General features: G+C 32.1%; 1 protein-coding gene across 5 annotated transcripts in view; it reads left to right on the top strand.

Annotated features, from left to right (window-relative positions):
- LOC129802922 (metabotropic glutamate receptor 2-like) overlaps positions 1 to 17,748 on the top strand; it is a 76,222-nt gene that overhangs the window by 26,584 nt on the left and 31,890 nt on the right. For 3 of the 5 annotated variants that reach the window (XM_055849145.1, XM_055849147.1, XM_055849148.1), the window contains exons 2-5: positions 4,141 to 4,853; positions 9,113 to 9,255; positions 16,906 to 17,076; positions 17,162 to 17,306. In XM_055849145.1, the coding sequence (XP_055705120.1) occupies positions 4,259 to 4,853; positions 9,113 to 9,255; positions 16,906 to 17,076; positions 17,162 to 17,306 (1,054 nt within the window). In that variant the 5' untranslated portion in view covers positions 4,141 to 4,258. Of the gene's footprint in view, positions 1 to 4,134; positions 4,854 to 9,112; positions 9,256 to 16,905; positions 17,077 to 17,161; positions 17,307 to 17,748 lie in introns of all 5 variants that reach the window. The other 2 variants (XM_055849146.1, XM_055849144.1) reach the window with 2 other exon arrangements.

Below are 17,748 nucleotides of genomic sequence, written 5' to 3'. Positions count from 1 at the left end.
TTAGAATGTAGGAATAATATAAATATTGTCACTTCCATTAGTGTCTGTTGAAATGATATATTATTATCTTAAAATCAAAGTTATTTATTTGTTGAACAAAACTGAAATACGGAGATTAACGTATAGAATCAATATATAGTTTGTACTTTAGATAATTTATTTGGCTTGCAGTATTTTGGTTAGACATTTTGACTAATTAAAAGTGACATATTCTTGGAAAATTAAAAAGTTATGAACGATGGCAGCATGATTAAAAAATACTTATACGGATTCATTTCATTCTTGGTTTGAGAATATAGTCAGATTGTCTCGGAAAACTTAATGAGATTCCATTTCAACCATTTCTATTTTAAATATAAATAAGAAAGAAATAAAAAATAAATTTATTGAAATACTTTTTAAGGGAAAAATAGATATTCTAAAATGTTAGATTTTCTCATAAAAATATGTGAGTTAAAATAAAATTTTTGACATAAAGTAGGGGAAAGCTTTGATCGTTCGCACATAGGTACGCTACCTTCCAACACTTCGTATTTCTTCCGTATTCATTTATGAATCTTACCTATGGCTATATATTTCAATAGCTAGTCTTAAATCCCACCTTTCCTGAAAAAATTGGGAGTCTAATCCTTTTTTCCTAGTTTCAGGATGCATGAATTAAAAACAGGTCCAAAATTGTAATTTTGATGTGTAATACTTCATACGATTTTGCACAATTAATATCACTTTTCTGAAAAACGACTATCACAGAAGGTAGAGGAGTTATTAGTGTTTATATTTATGTAAAAAACTTTTGGGCTCAAAAAGGCCGCTTTTGTGGATGGAAGAAATTTCACAAACTTGACGCACATTGATCGATCGCACATAGAAGACATTGCTTCTTCGCACATTTTCCAGGAAACTTCATTTTAGATGCGATCACTCATATTCACATCTATTGTAATCTACCGATTTGATCCATCACTAAAAAGTAAAACTTAAAAATCTTAAAGTCGATAAACAAGAAGTAATTTGACTCAAATAGGCCGCAGTTGAGTAATTTTTAAGCAATTTTCAAGCTTGCACAAACTGAACGTGCAATGAAAGAATCACATCTACAATAAGCTCACACTGTTTACAGCTGGTTTTTGAGAATCTTTGACATAACCTCACTTTTGTGTTGTTTTTCACGTCAAAGAAAAAAATTGTCCGTGAGAGACTGTTTTGTGAAAATTTTGGCCTGTTCACCCTCTGAAGCTCAATCTCTGTGCTAAATCCCGATTCCTGTAGCTGTAGGGACATAGAAATCTTCAATGAAGCGCGTTCAAACGTTTTTGTGCATATCCGGCTCCGTGGAGGAATGGTGGAATCTTTGCGGTTTTCTCGCTTGCAGAATTTTAGTCAATTTTTAGCTTAAAAAACTTATTGATTAGTGTAAATTTCGTGATATCTGGACTTTTCAAAAAAGCATTCACCAGATTTAACCGTTTCTAGAGTGAAATTCTCATGGAATCAAGCAAAAATGTGGTTTTCAGTGTCATGGAAACATCTCTTAGAAAAGTTCAAAAAAAGTGATATTAAAGCGTTTTATTCCTTATAAAAACGGTTTAATCAAGTAGATTAGAGTTCTCTTTAAACAATGATGTCCAACTTTCAATGTCCAGTGCAAAATTTAAGGTAAAAATGGGGTGTTCAATGATGACGTGAATCTTGTGCGAAGATGGAAACTTGATTGAACTTTCGCACAAATCGCCATTAAATTTTCATTTTCATTTTCTTTTAGAGGAAAATCTGAGGATTTCCTGGAATTTTCTGAGGTGGGATTATGAATCCTATAAGTAAGAGACTTTTTTGGCATAGTTGCAGAATCGATACGGTTTGCATGGTAGTCAGAAAAAATCATTGAACTTGAACATCATTTATGTGTGCGAAAGTTCAAAGCCTCCCCCTATTATTCAACTATTTTTTATATGGTTTTTTAAGTGATAAAATCGTAAATTTTAATTTTATTTCACAGATTTGTGGATATACAGTTCGGTTCAGTGGGTTTCAAAAACTTTTTCTAACTAAAATATATTTTAAAATTATATAAACATTTATATCTATACGTTAAATGACATGATGTTATTCTTTATTGTTAATTTATTCTGTTTTCTTTTTAAGAAAGCTAAAATAAAGTACAATCCTTTCTTGTTATTTTTTTTTTATATTTTATTAAAAGCATATGTTGTTTGATACATTTTGAGCAAAAACCCTTAAAACTATTCTAAATTTGCTGCTACAAATTGAAAGCTTTTCACATTTTAAAAGTTTCTAGGAATTTTCACATGATGTTTACTCTCCGTTAAAATGTTTATCTTTCGTGTTTAATATTCATTTTGCAACACTACATTTGTTTTTCACATGTTTTTTACTATCCTTAATATTAGATTTTGCTATTTTTATTTCTCTCTGAAATCAAAGTGTTGTATATTGTAAATTTATAAATTATACCAAACACCTTGTTATAAATGCAATTTTATAATATTTCTAATTAGGGTGGAATCACCACTTCTCGCCAGTGCCCCACTTTTCGCCACTTACATTGAAATCGCATTTATCCATTATTTGTGAAATAAATTAGCGGTTAAATTATTTGTGTCTCAACTGCTGTTACTTATAGAGTCGAAAAACACAAAGTTTTGGTTTTGAATTTAAATGTATAAGCACTTTTTAGAAGAATATTTTAAGTAAGTGCATCGAATCCAATATTTCTTACCAAATATAGTAAGTGTCATGAAATTTTTATCGATCAAAATTTCCGATTTTGAATAAATAATTTGTCTACTGAACACTTAATTACATTCGACGAATACACACAATTTATATTTAGTAAGTTAATGTTTCATTTTATATTATTTTTATGTAAAAATGAGCCATAGCGGAAAGTGGTAATATTCCAAAATTGATTCACCACCTGTCGCCATTGCTTTCAATAGGCGACAGTAACTTCATTTTGTAGATTCTCAGTTGTCAAATCTGTTTTGTTTACTTTCTGCAATAGTCCAATGATTTGATTTCTTAAATAAAAGTGAAGAAAAATCATTTGATGTCAGTAATAATAATGTGATCATGAGGAAAAAGAAATACTGAATGTATTCTTTGCATAATATTGCCCAAAATAATCGAGTTTGAACCTTTCCAAGTGGGTGGCGAGAAGTGGTAACAGAACTGGCGAAGAGTGGTAAAAAGTGGCGAAGAAGTGGTTATTTTTGCATTGTTAATAAAAATACGTTTTCTAGGTATTCCCTCGTTAAATTGTTGGACTTTTGTTTTGACGAATCTAGAGGCAATATATTGTCGGTTGCATCTACCTCTGTCGTATCTGCATTTGTTTTGTATCTGCATTCGGAGCAAGCTACAATACAGACGTCCCCTCTTGCGTGAAATACTGACACAAAAGAAATGCAAATACGACAGAGGTACACGCAACCGACGATATCTAAGTAACTTTGTGTTAAATTTGAGTTGTCTGATTATAAGGAGTTAAAAGTTATAATACAGTTAATTTAACTTTTTCCTAAAAGTGGCGATAAGTGGTTACTCCACCCTAAAAAGGTTACAACGTAGAATGTTTTAGTGCACAGAAAAATATTTTTAAACCTTAAACTACTTCTAATGGAAGGTTACAAGAGTTATTAAGACGAAGTTCCCGGAATGTTACGATAGTCATAAATTCCAATAATTTTTTTAATAGGTTAAAAGTATAGGGGAAAGTACTCTCCCTTCGAACGTTCATGCTTTCGAATAATGTGAATTTTTTCTACTTTTCTTAAAAGATTTATACATGATTATCACATAATTATCAATAATTAACAATAAGCTAACTAATATTTAATAGAAATGTTTAAGTCTCTTATGGAAAACATAAAGAAAATTCACATTATTCGAAGGCATGAACGTTCGAAGGGAGAGTACTTTCCCCTACTAAATGGCGAATTTGCAGATAAAATAATAAATCTTTCAATAAGTTTTATTTGACGTTCTTTGCTGTTAAGAAGGGATTTCACAATATTAAAAGCATTAAAAGTCACATTTATGAGAAAATTCATTTTGAAAATTTGCATCATTTGCTGGAAAATCAATTTTTCATGAGAAAAATCCAATGTGTGTCAGTTGCAGATGCTTACATCTTCCAATCCGTTCAGTAGTACAGGTCATGATTGACCACGTTGTGTGATTACTGGAGATTATCACTGTGGGATCGTGGAAGAAAGTCAGTGAGAAAAAGTTCGTGAGAATGAGGCATGAGAGTTTAACGTGCAATAGTATTCTGAGTTTAGTTGTACTGCATTTGCTCAATTTTGAATTGGTTCCATCTCACGAGATCCCCGATGTATCCCGTCAAAGTGTAGTTCAAAGTGAAAATGGGAGTCTTCTTATGCGTCCGGAGGATGCCTTTTGGTGGGACAGTAGATACTTTGCCCATCATATTGGTAGACACAAGCACAAGAGGCATTTTTCGCGCCATCATCGACACTTCCATCTTGATCCAATTGACTTCCAATCTAAAGATTTTCTGGTGTCTTCCGTGGTAGAAGAGACCGAAACTGTTCCAGAGGGAAATCCTCCTCTGTGGCCAGTGAAGAAGGAGGCTGTTGTGGAGGGTCAAGTGATTCTCGGGGGTCTCATGATGGTTCATGAGCGTGAAGATAATGTCACCTGCGGGAAAATTATGCCTCAAGGTGGTATTCAAGCCCTTGAAGCTATGCTCTACACAGTAGATCGAGTTAATCAGATGAAACTTCTACCCAATTTTACCCTTGGTGCCCATATTCTCGATGATTGCGATAAAGACACCTACGGACTTGAAATGGCGTTAGATTTCATCAAAGGTAAATTTCCTTTATATTATCGCAAAAAAATAAATATTTATTTAATGTCAACCAGATGTTTGAGTTTTATTACAAAATGAGCTTTCTCTAAAAGCTTTTAGAAATTAACAAAAGCAATGTTGAAATTTTTTCTTGTCATGTAATTACACTATAAAGTTTCGTATTGATTGTCAATAACAGAAAGAGAGTGTTTTTTCAGTGAATTGTCTTGCAAGTTTCCTTTTCTTAAAGATTTATAACATTAAAGAATTTTTAAGTCCTTTTCTTCAACGAAAAAGATACTTTCCACTTCACATAAAAATAATAAGATATTAAAGAGTGATTTTCACCCAAGGGATAGATGCAATTTCCACCTTATGCTCAAACAAACTTTTCCTGCACAACTTTCGTCATGTAACTGAAGAATAACTTCTTCGATTTGCAATAAATTGAATTTTGTAGATAAGTTTTAAAAACCCATTTAAGTGCGCTTTAAGTATTTTCCGTGAAGAAATATTTATGACCAACTTGAATTCCAAATATAAACTTGTGCGAGAAAACATATTTTGATGAAAGTTCATTCAAAATACAAGCAATAAAGCATAAATCGCAATAAAGGTAGACGGAGTAATTTCGTGCACCTGAAATTCAAGCTTTTGTTTTCCTTTTTCCTCAAAAGTCATCAAACTTATTTTTTAATAAAACTAGATTTCGTTAATTATCAAACATTTAGGCTGGTATGCACAGTAACAGCTGATTTATTAGGCTTATTTATTAATTAATCAGATAACCTATGCACAAACACAGAAAATGACGTCCCGAAAGCTTTGTTAGTAAATCAGTTGGTTTCCCCTACCCACCGCCCGAGGGCAGGACTAATGCTGAGAAAAACTTGAGAGGTGTTTCAATTTAAAGAATTTTGTACATTTTGAAGCATTCAAGAGATTATTTTTAAGGTTTATTTTAGGTCTTTTTATTGTGAGACGTTGAAAATTTTAGTAATGATGTAGGAACACTTATTTTCATTATGAATGTCGCAAAAAAAGTGTTATTAATTTGTAAAAGAATATGTGTATTTGTTTTTTGTAACGCATGACCCCTCTGGAATTTTGTACACTAATATTCGATAAAAAAAGTTATTAATAATCAGAAAATATTATAAAGCAAGATCAGAATAATCGCAGAATTTGAAAGTATTGATAAATTAATTGAAAGAATTGTTAAATCTTTGGTAGATATAAATCAGTGCATAATGCTCCAAAAAAAAAAAAAAATGAAAAATATAGTAGCGAAAATTTATAAAATTTACTATAAATATAATAATATAAGAAGAAATCTGATCATTATTTCTTAAATAAAGTCTATGTGTTCACTAAATCTTTAAAAACAAAACTGTTAAAATCAAAACCTCTTTAGAATATGTAAAATTAATTGCCATTGCCTCCTTTTCCTCATACTCCCAGGTTATTTCCACTTGATTAAAAAAAATGAAAATTTTTAAAGTTTCTCATCAAAAATGTTTTGCTTGATTTTAAGGTGATCCAGCTGTAAAACTGTATAAGACCACATAAATCGTAATTTACTTCGTGAAATATATCAATTCTTAATGTTTTTTCTACTTAATTTGACGATAATAAGTCTAATAAGCTCCTCTCGAGGAGCATGTTTATAAATCAAAAATTTTATTAATTAATAAAATGTTAAGTACTGTGCATAGGAACACTTATTAAATTGAAAATAAGCTTTCAACGGCCATTTTAATAAGTAAGCTGATTACTATGCATAGGTTTTCTTATTTATTAACGAATTAATAAATCAACTGGTTACTGTGCATACCCCCCTTAGTTGTATTAATATTTCTAATATTCTGTTTTTTTCGTTCGAAATGCAGAAGAGAACAATTATTATACAATTTCTCGATTTTTGACCAATAGAAATTTTCACCTTTCTCCTATAAGGATTCATTTTTTCATATATTTTTTGTGAATCAGTTAATTTATGAAAAACAGCTAAGAATATGAAGTTGTTTCTTTCCATCTGTCTGTCTGCAAGCTTGTCTTTTACCAGATCTACTGATATATTCAAATGAATTTCCTAGGAAAATCCCTGAAACCCCGGAAAATATGTGGTTTTCCCAACCATGTAAAATTCATAACTTGTGGCCTCTTTTACGAACTTATGGCTATTCGTGGAATAACTTATGGCCACAATTTCAAATAATATGAAACAAACTTAGTAATAAAATAATTTTATTAGAAAAGAAAAGAAAAGCATTTTAAACACTTTTATAGGTTTTTATTATTTTTCTTAACAAGTTTTTCATAGTTTTTCAAACATTTTACTCATAATAGTAGCAGACTTACTAACATTGATTCAGCGCACAGTGATCAGTAATCCAACCTGTCTTTCGTGATAGAAAAGCCACGTTTGGTTGCATGAAGAACCCACCTCAGAATATCCTCCTCTGTTTCTTCATTTTTGGGCACTATTAAAGCATCCGTGATCAAATGTTTCGAGATTACGGAGAGTTTCCGGAGATTTTAATGCAGAGTTTGTGTGGGGATTGGGGTACAGCTGAAATGACTGGAATACTTGTAGTGATCACTCCATTCTCAATACTTCTCAATACTTCTTGCATCCTTTGAGTTCAATAATAGGGCTTTTTTTTACGTATTTTGTATTGTTCTAAGTGAGATATAAGAGAAAAAGTTAGGTTATTTACAACAAAATGCAGGTTTATTGAAAAAATCAACAAGATCATACACATTACTCTTTTGTAATCAGTTTTATGTTATAATTTCAACACTTACCTTAAATTTTATTAAATTTTTGCTAGAAAACTCAAATTCACTTAATCAAAATAACACAACTGTCAACTCGCTAAACCAAATATCTGTGAGGGCGCCACACGTCAAATTCTATGGCCACAAGTTAATAATCTTGTCAAATAGGTCATAACTTATGGCCTTGTCTTTATTTTACATTTTTGCTTAAAAAATCATCAAAATCAAGTGGTAAATGGGGTTAATGAAAATATAGTTACTAAGAAAACAAGCTTTGAAAAATAGTACTAAATATTTTTAATTGAAGATATAAAATTTAGTCATTAAAAATTATGAGATCGTTAGTAAATTTCTTAACGAATTGACATATATTTCACCGTCTGCCGCATCAGTGAAATAACTCCTACAAAATAAATAAAATTCTACTGAAATATAAAAGTAAATCAGTCTAAAAGTTTCAATTAATGATAGCACATCAAATATTCCTAATTTTGTGGTTCTTCGATATTAATTTGGGGGAAAAAATTGAAGATATCTGCGAAGTGGCCACAAGTATAGACTGGCCATAAGTAATGCCGCCACCCTACCTAGTGCGCATTCCCCTATCACTCTTAAGGAAAAAGTAGACTAAAGAAAAGTATATAATATTATACTTAAACTCTATGATATTAGTTGAATAAGTTTGAATATTGAAACGAAATTTCCAACAAAGGGTTCCTGCCAAAAAAACACTCCTTCCACCCTAAGTTTGTTAAGTAGCACACTTTTGCTGTAAAGTTTTATCTGTGGGGAATTTTGAGAAAGTTCCAGAGATTGAAGATATTGCAAAGTCATCAAAATCATTTTAAAAGTTACTCTTTTAATTGACCTACCACTGAAATATTTCTCATTTGATGTACAATTAAAGTTTAACTATTTTATTAGATTTCCTATACTGTCACATCAGCATATATAGCAGGTGAATGTGAGATAGTAGATAATATATTTTATGTCTAAGGCGAATTGACTGAAGTGTCACAGGTCACGTGGAGGAGTGGGAAGGTTCAAAAAGATACACATATAAATCATTCTCGATGGTCTGTGATAAATCTGATTCTGAATGGTCACATATCTAGACTTCTTCAAGCTCTTAAAGTGTATTATAGAAGTGTAAAGAATCTCACGTAATGGTGTGCTGAGTAGAGGTTTTTTTTGCCTTTTTCTGAAGAAGAAAAAAAAGCATTTACAATATGCGCTATTTGGTCCGAAGCATATCCTCTTCAACCCCTCATATTTTAAATCACCACAGCTGGTAATTCCTAGATAAGTTAGTTCACTGGTCTGGAAAATTACTTTCTACGCTAAATCATATCGTGCTCCACAGACCTTAAATCACAACCCGCGCAATTTAAGCTCTAAACTCTTAGCAAACAACAATGTCCTCGTGATACTTTTCGCTTTTTTACTGTTTGTGATATTTCTTATCTCATTACTTTAATATTGTCCACTTTTTTTCAGGATCAATTAGCAACATTGATGGAGCTGAGTATCACTGCAATAAGTCCCAGGTGAGGAAAGTCATATCTGGAGTTGTAGGAGCAGCTTCTTCAGTCACATCCATCCAAGTGGCAAATTTGCTGAGATTATTTAGGATACCACAGGTAAAATTTTATTTCATTAACTCAATATTTCCCTAATTTTATTAATAAGTAGTTTTGCAAATTTCAAATTATAGGGGGAAATGGGGCACCTTTGAAATTGGGATTTTTCTCCTATATTTAAGTGGAACTGAACCATATCAAAATATAATTTAGTTTCTCAAGCTGTTTGTGCAGCTAAATTATATCAATATAAGGCTCAATTTTATTTAAAAATAGGTGAAAAATCCTAATTTCGAAGGTACCCCACTTTCAAAGGTGCCCCACTTCCCCCTATGAATATATTACGTAACGTGTGTCCGCTATAGGGCCTACAAGCCAAACGGTTAGAAATAGCAATTCAGAGTCTTTTGCCAATTGAAATCCAATTTGGAACCAGGATTATGTAAAAATTACATTCAGAGTTATTATTATTATTAATCGGATTGTCAGAATTGAAATAACTAGATTACTGCCTATGACTTTACTAAGTTCAGTTTCGGTCAGGCCAGTGATTAATTCAATCATTTCGATATTATTTTGGTAGATGATATTTTTTCTAATCACTTAGAACAAGTTACTATTGTTTATATTTTGGGTCAGGCAATATAGGAGACCGGGGCAGAATTAATCACGTATAAAATTAGTATTAGATAATGGAATGTTTTATTTTGCCTTAGAACAAGTATTAAGGAAACCACTGTTTATTCGAAGTAGAGGAGACATGGGATTATATATAATCCCATGTTGACTACTGTCCAAGTCGCCCCTAGTTCCTAATTTTAGTGTTTTTTTTTAGAATCAAGTGAATTATTTTCCTTAATTTCGAATCCTATAGGATAAGTGTGCCAAACTTCGGCATAGTTGCATGCAAGCGCCAAAGTCTCAAGTTTGAAATGTAACATCTTTAATAGAAATTGTTTTTTTTTATTCCTTCTACTTAAGGAGTGTTGCTTAGAACCTTGTAGACAGTTTATCGTCTTTATTTACTCTAAAATCATTCTCAATACATTTTAAAATGAATAAAAATGTAGAAATATCTTTGGTGCCCTATTTCGGCCACCTTCATTCTCATAGTTCTTTGCCCTTCAGGAATTCTTCCAATGCCTTTTTCACGTCATCTCGTTTGTCGAAGCTGCATTTTTTGTTATTCTTTTGCATTATACAATCTCTGGAATATGTGAAAACTAAAAATTCATGGAAATTCGAGGAACAAAAAAGATGGCCGAAATTGCAAGCTGGCCGGAATTTGGCACACTTACCCTAAGTCAACATTTTGCTAAAAATTTTGACTGATAAAGGATTTAGAGATGTTAAGCGATATGGCTAAACCATTGGGTCTGAAGTTCATATAACACATATAAAATTTCTTGGGATTTGTTCAGAATTTACACAAAAGTGACACAATCAAGATTATGTAAATTCAAAACACATATTTTAATAAAATATTATAAAAATAAAGCATTTTTTAGGATTCACTTCAAGATAAATGTCCAAAGTATGCAAAAATGTGCACTTAAAAAAATAATTTTAAATTGGTTTTCTGGTGATCTTCAAAGGGGTGGTAAACCAACATATATACCCAAAAATCATGCAAAGTAATGATTAACAGAGAGATCTATCTCGTGAGTGCGAGCATTCCGTAAAACTGTGGTACTTTGCCATCACTTTATGATAAAGCTTCTTTTTATGAAATTGTAGTTTCCCTACTCAATTGAATTCTTTATTTTTCGTAACCTCTCTATATGCAACACGAAAACACTTTTGAGAAGAATGGAATGAAAAATCTCTGTACCGTCTGAACCCTATTATATAAAGCACATGATATAGGATTTTCCCAATGCAGTATTTTTTCTCACAACCTCTCAATTTCCTTTCTCACAGAAATTCTAAGTCTTCAATAAGTGAACAACGCTCAACTTGTTCCGCAAAGTTGTGTAGAAATGGTCTTAAGGGCATGAAAATTGCAGAAGATGGTTAAATCAGATATAACTTAGGAAACCAACTCCAGACTTCACGTGATTGTATTTCAAAAACTTGAGAAATATTAAATTCCTGAAAACAATAGATTCCAATTTGAAAACTCATGGAAAATCACCTTCATTATTTTTATTTTTAAATTCATCTATCCCAATCACGTTTCCTAAGTGGTTAGAGTTTCAGAGCATTTAAATTCAATTTATTACTCATGACATAATCCTAACTATTTTGATTCCTCTAATAAACAGCTTTTGATTATTTCTTTTATCGCTGTTTTACATTTTAAATTTTGAAAGTTCACTAAAAGTGTGGCAGTAGGGGAGGCTGGGGTAGAATTAGTCAGTAAATGAAATTTTTCATCGCATATAATTTGTACAAAAAATGTTTGTATCAGGCTGAAAAATATTTCAATGAATAGGAAGAGATGTGTTTACTTTGGATAAGTAGTGGTTTTCTCAATATTCCTTCCAAATCAGACTATAACATCCCACTGTCAAACGGCGTTATCACACTTGCACATTAAAATTTTAATGTGATTCACATTAATTGTCGCTTGTGAGCGTCCAAATATGTTATTTGTGTCTTTGAGTCACTTAATATTTGGGGTTTCTCTATTTATTGATAAAGAAGTGGACTTGGCCTGCAAAAATAAGTTTAAATTTACCTATAGCATAAATATTTTTCACATTAAAAAATTAAAGAGAAAATCGCATTAATTTTTCGCATTAATGCTATAAATCAATTTATATCAAATTTTGCGGGCCAAGTCTACCTTTTTATCAACAAATAGATCAAATTTTGAATATAAAATGATTCAAACACACAAATTACACATTGGACTCTCACCAGCGACAATTAATGTGAATCATATTAAAATTTTAATGTGCAAGTGTGATAACACAGTAATACCATACGCGGCTAATCTACCCCGGTCTCCCCTATACCATTTTTACAGAATGTTCAAAATTAAGAGATAATGCGTACACTTCAGGAATTTTCATTTGTTCAATTTTTGAGTGCATACCGTTATAGCTTCTGCTCTTTGATATCCGTATCTTCGATTACCGGACGAAAGCTATCAAACACCAGAATATTAAAAAAAAAACTTTTCACATAAGTTTTTATCTTGTAATATTTCGAAAACCATGATAAAATTGAAAAATATGGTTAAATTGGTTAGATATCTGATTTGTGCACAAAGCACCGCGACGATTTTAATGCTATTCAGAGAATTTGGGTATTTTGAAATATAAACGCTCAAACATTAAATTTCATTTTTATTAAATAATATTTCAAGTCTAACTTTTTACTAGTAACGTATATCTAATGTTGGGAAAAGCTTGAAATATTGGTATTTAATATACAATTTTACTACTAAAACTCGACAGAGATAGCAGTATACAGTGGGTGTCGAAAGTTTGTTGCCTAATGCATGTTTGAGAAACCAGGTGGAAATATGATAAAAAATATTATTTTTCAAAAAATTTTCTTTTTGAAAATGAGTTGTCTGTAATCCGCGGATCTTATTTGTGTATTAAAAAAAATGATATATTTTATTTCATATAAATGTAGCACGTATGGCCCATTCGATAATTGTTAACCCAGTTGACGGCCAAACCCACCAATAATTCTTCATTGCTATGATACACCCAACTCATCATTCCTAGGCGGGTGCTGAAGATTGTTAGGGCTTTTGTTCAGATCAATCGTCTCTGTACTTCAGTCAGTAAGTGAGCATCAGTCGCCGTGGACAGTTCTGATCTGTTCTGAATGGATAATGAACTGGTTTATAACCGATTAATTTAAAATGTATTTTCTTTGTGCAATAAAGTCTACAGAATTTTACTCAGATTTTTCACAAAAGCGACACAATTAATTTAAAAACATTTTTTATTAAATTTTAAATATTTTTACTTTATTGTTATTAAAGGACATTGGGCAAAACGGTCCAACCTTTCTCCACGAATTAGACCTATACCATTGAATAGGTATTGGCAAAGGTAACAACTTTTGTTCCGGGACCAACCCCAAAAATATGTAAGAAAAGCACTAGAGCATAAAACATATGTATATAAGAATTGTAATGATTTTTTTTTGCAAAACTCCTTTTATACAATAACGGTTAATCGTATATTGTTCGTTTCTAAGAATAATTTGTAAAGAAGGACTCAAAGAAAATTTTCCTGGAACAAACCATATCTTTATCTCTTCATTTTTCCTGCAATTTTCCAGGTCTTCCATATAAATCTTTTACGATCCTTCAAACTCATAAAAAAAGGATTGTATCTAGGGAAATGTCTCTTATGCAGGTATATTCTTCTCGAAAAAGGAATTAAAACCTCTAAAGATCGCAGGGTCCTAAAAGATACCGTTATTTAAATACTTTGAGTATTTCAGAGAAAAAATGTTTTAATTAATTATACTGAGAACCTTTTATTAAAATACTGTAGTAACGGTACCTTTACAACCCTACGAAATTCAGCAATCCTAGCTCCTTTTCTAAGGAGAATATTTCTATAAAGACGACAAAAGGATGCAATCGAGGAAATACGATTAACGGAATTATATAATATTCGAGCATTTTTGAGGAAAATCTGGATACAAGAGATATAGGGATACGGTTTCTTTTGGGAAAATGTTCCTTGAGTTCAGTACTCTTTCAGAAAACGTTCTTAAGCGCCAACAACTTATGTTATGCCGTTATATAAAAAAAGCAAGTTTCATAAAAATAGTTCTACAAATTTCTTAAGAACCCTTACTTTAAGATATCTGAAAAAGTTGACGTGATAGACCATACGTTTCTTCGGGTCATATGTTCAAGATACATCAAGAACTCCGAAAATACCTGTGATTTGCCATTAAACGAAAAAAAACTTTTCGTTTTGTTGCCCTGTAATATGCGATGACTGTAAAATATGGCAAGTTTGTATGGGAGCTACCAGATAGAGCAGTCAGAAGGGAAAATCTGAAAATATTTATTTGAAGCTTAAGTCATACATCGACTTTGACCCGAATTTCATTAAGATCAGTTAAGCCATTTTCGAGTAATAAATTGTTAAAATTGTTAATTTTCCGAAGGATATCGTTAATTTCCCAAGGACTGACAGTCCTTTTTGACTTTGGCCTCGGTATATTTTAAGTCATACACCAATACCTACAAAATGGGCTTAGTCTCATCTCTGGTGAAGGGTTGGACCAACTCCCATACATTTCTGCCCATTGTCCTTTACATTATTTTAGTTGTGTGCAGCGTTATGCAAAAATATCACACATTTACTGATATTTTTAGGGAAATTTAAATATGTCACTTATACAATAAACAGGGTTAGAAGATCTCAAATTACGAATAATCTTTAGAACGGACATATTTAAAGAAATAACTAAATTCAGAAAGTACTTTAAATCTTCTATTTATCTTATTAAGTAGTTAGGGGGAGGTGGGGCTACTTTGAGCTGTGGGGCTACATTGTTATAGGATTTTTCGCATATGTCTAATGGAAATTGGTTTTAAACATGATATAATTTAGAGGGACAAAATAATTGTGGATTTAAATAAATTAATTATAAGAACCAGCTTCATTTAGAAATAGGCGAAAAAGTCGTATAACAATCTAGCCCCACAGCTCAAAGTAGCCCCACCTCCCCCTAACAATCGAATAACCGAAAAGTGTTCATAGCGCCATTAAAATCGCCATTGTGCGATATTATATACATATCTAAAAGCCAAAACCCATGCTTAATACACATAGCTATCTCGTTACATTTGAGCAATAAAGTCACTGATAACACTGTTGTACAAGTATAATAATGCATTTTGCATTCATAACGGCATTTGATATTGTAACTCCGTATATATATTTTTCATTCAAGATATCACATGCCCAATTTCAATTATTATTTAAATATAGAATTGATATGGAAATATTTAAATTTGCACAGATTGAAATCTGTTGCATTTCCAAATGATGAAACAACTCTAAAAAATGGATTAGGAGCAGTATCAAATTCGTAATAAACTGACAATTTAATTTAATTTCCAATTCAATTATACTGGGGGAAAGTATTCATCCAGGGTAGTGTGTTAAAATGGGTGGCCACAGAAAAAAAGTGAAGGCAAATAAATGCTAAATATCGCCTTGCAAAACCCCTCGAGGGGATTTTTTGGGGTGACAATCGATGGGGCGAGGATTTTCGGTTGGCTTGAATGGAAAGAAAACTGGGATATTGTGGGCGGAATAGCAAATAGACTTTTATGGGATACAATATAAGGGGGCACCCACGTGAACATTGGATTAACCATCTCGGACCAAATTAAAGTCCACAATCAGCATTTATGCGAAGAACTTTTTTTTTGCGCATACCCATGGTAATATCTTTCACGGGCAATTGATGCAATGAAATATTTTTATTGCTATTCACCACAAAATCTGCCTTGAATTTCAGTAGGATTTCTGTTCGGGGTATTGTTACACGGCATATGGTTCCAAAGTCGTCAACATTCTAACTTTCTCCTAAATCGATTAAATGGAAGTTTACTCCAAGTCTCTAATAATCATCGCGTCGCAAGAGATGCAATCAAACTTTCTCCATGAATTAAATTAGGTTGCAATTTCCCATCACTATTTAAAACTAAGAAAAGGAAGTGTAAATTCCCAGATGAAAATTGCAGCTTATTATAAGGAATAAACCCAAGTAGCTTACGTTATAGTAAAATAGAATTTAAGAATGAGTTCATATAAAGTCTTTCAAGTGTTTTACCAGAAATAGTGATGCAAGGCTGCAATTGGTAAAAATTGTAAAAAGAAAATTCACATTATTCGAAGGCATGAACGTTCGAAGGGAGAGTACTTTCCCCTATTCAAATTTCGAACCCGGCTGCGTCGGTCTTCATCGGTAATGAATCGGTTAAGTACCGATTTTTGAATAACTTTTTCATATTTTTTTTGTTACTTGACCTTAAGTTTGTTCCCGAGCTAGAGGTCAAACGGCAAGAGATATTGACTTCCAGTCTTTGTTGACCCCCCGCCCCCTTATAAGTAGACATTATCTCGGATGTCCTATTTTTTTGAGACTGAAAGTAAAACAGCCATAAATGAGACACGCTATATTATCAGAAAACAAAAATTATATATTTTTGTGTAACATTACTGATCCAATTTGATTATTTACTAACCAAATTAGATTGTTACCTAATTAAGAAAATAGCGGGTAAAATTAAATTCGTAGATTTAAAGCTGACTAAATGGAGGCTCTTCAGTTAAACTTGACAAATCAAAATAGGGGAAAATGCCCATGCTTTACACGGTCTCAAGCTTTATAATGACTGAATTTTTGGTATGTTTTCAATAAATGTGACTCATCTTTTCTATATTTTAAAAACTAGGGGAAAGTGTCTTGTTTTTAAAATATATTGCAGAGTCGTATTTATTTAGAAACATAGGAAAAATTTTGTCATTGTAAAGCTTGGGACCGTGCAAAGCATGGGCACTTTTCACTTGTCGCAAGATGTCACCACTATCATCAAAAAATAATTAACCAATGACTTAATTAGTACTTATTAAGGACTTATTTAAGAACATGTACAATGCCTTTAATTATATAGCATTGCTCTAGGGAGATCTTACTTTGAGTTGCTGGGTAGAGTTATGCCATTGATGTGTTACTTGGGGAATATTCATCATGTGAAAATTGCAGGTATCCTTCTTTTCAACGAGTCCCGAGCTGAGCAATAAGCAGCGCTTTGAATATTTCTCACGCACCATACCTTCCGACCACTATCAAGTTAAGGCGATGGTGGATATTGTGAGAAGAATGGGCTGGAGTTATATCTCTATTATTTATGAGGAGAGCAATTATGGTCTTAAGGTGATTGTCATCCTACTGATTATCTCTATAATTCATTCATCCACCAGAAAATAATGCTTTTCTTCTGTTATTATCTATTTTCTAGGCTTTCGAGGAACTTGAGGATTTACTGGCTAAGCATTCAATCTGTATTGCTGTGAAGGAAAAGCTATCTAAAGACTCTGGAGTGGCGGCTGCGGCAACGTATGACATGATTGTTCAAAAACTGCAGACAAAACCACGAGCCAGAGGTAAAGTCTGACATTCTCAAATAACTATTTTGGGTAGATATTTTGTAGAGAAATGAACTTTATGCATTAGCTTGGCAAAAGATACTTTAGTGGTGAAGTACAGTAGTGGGTTTCAGACCACTTCCCAAATTGCGCTGAAAATCCCATTTAATTGCTATATATTTTGCAAAGCATAGCGTATTCTAAATAATTATTTCACAAAATTAGGTTTTTGAATGTGAAACTATTTATTTACATGCTCAGGACCTATTTAGTTTAAAATCTTAAATACATTATACGCTTGACTATATTTCATTACACGAACTCGACAATAAGAAAAAGGGACAGATAATCCTAACCGGCTTATGTAGGTGAGATTCTTAACGTGAGCTAACTCGGAGTGCATGCAAATTCGATTTGGAGCTGAAGTTGGGAGACGCCATTCAGTTATCTTGAATCAAAT

Source organism: Phlebotomus papatasi, chromosome 2 (assembly GCF_024763615.1).
Source record: "Phlebotomus papatasi isolate M1 chromosome 2, Ppap_2.1, whole genome shotgun sequence".
In the NCBI taxonomy this organism is placed as follows: Eukaryota; Metazoa; Arthropoda; class Insecta; order Diptera; family Psychodidae; genus Phlebotomus; species Phlebotomus papatasi.
Note: the sequence above shows the minus strand (reverse complement) of the source record. Positions and strands in the feature narration are given on the sequence as shown.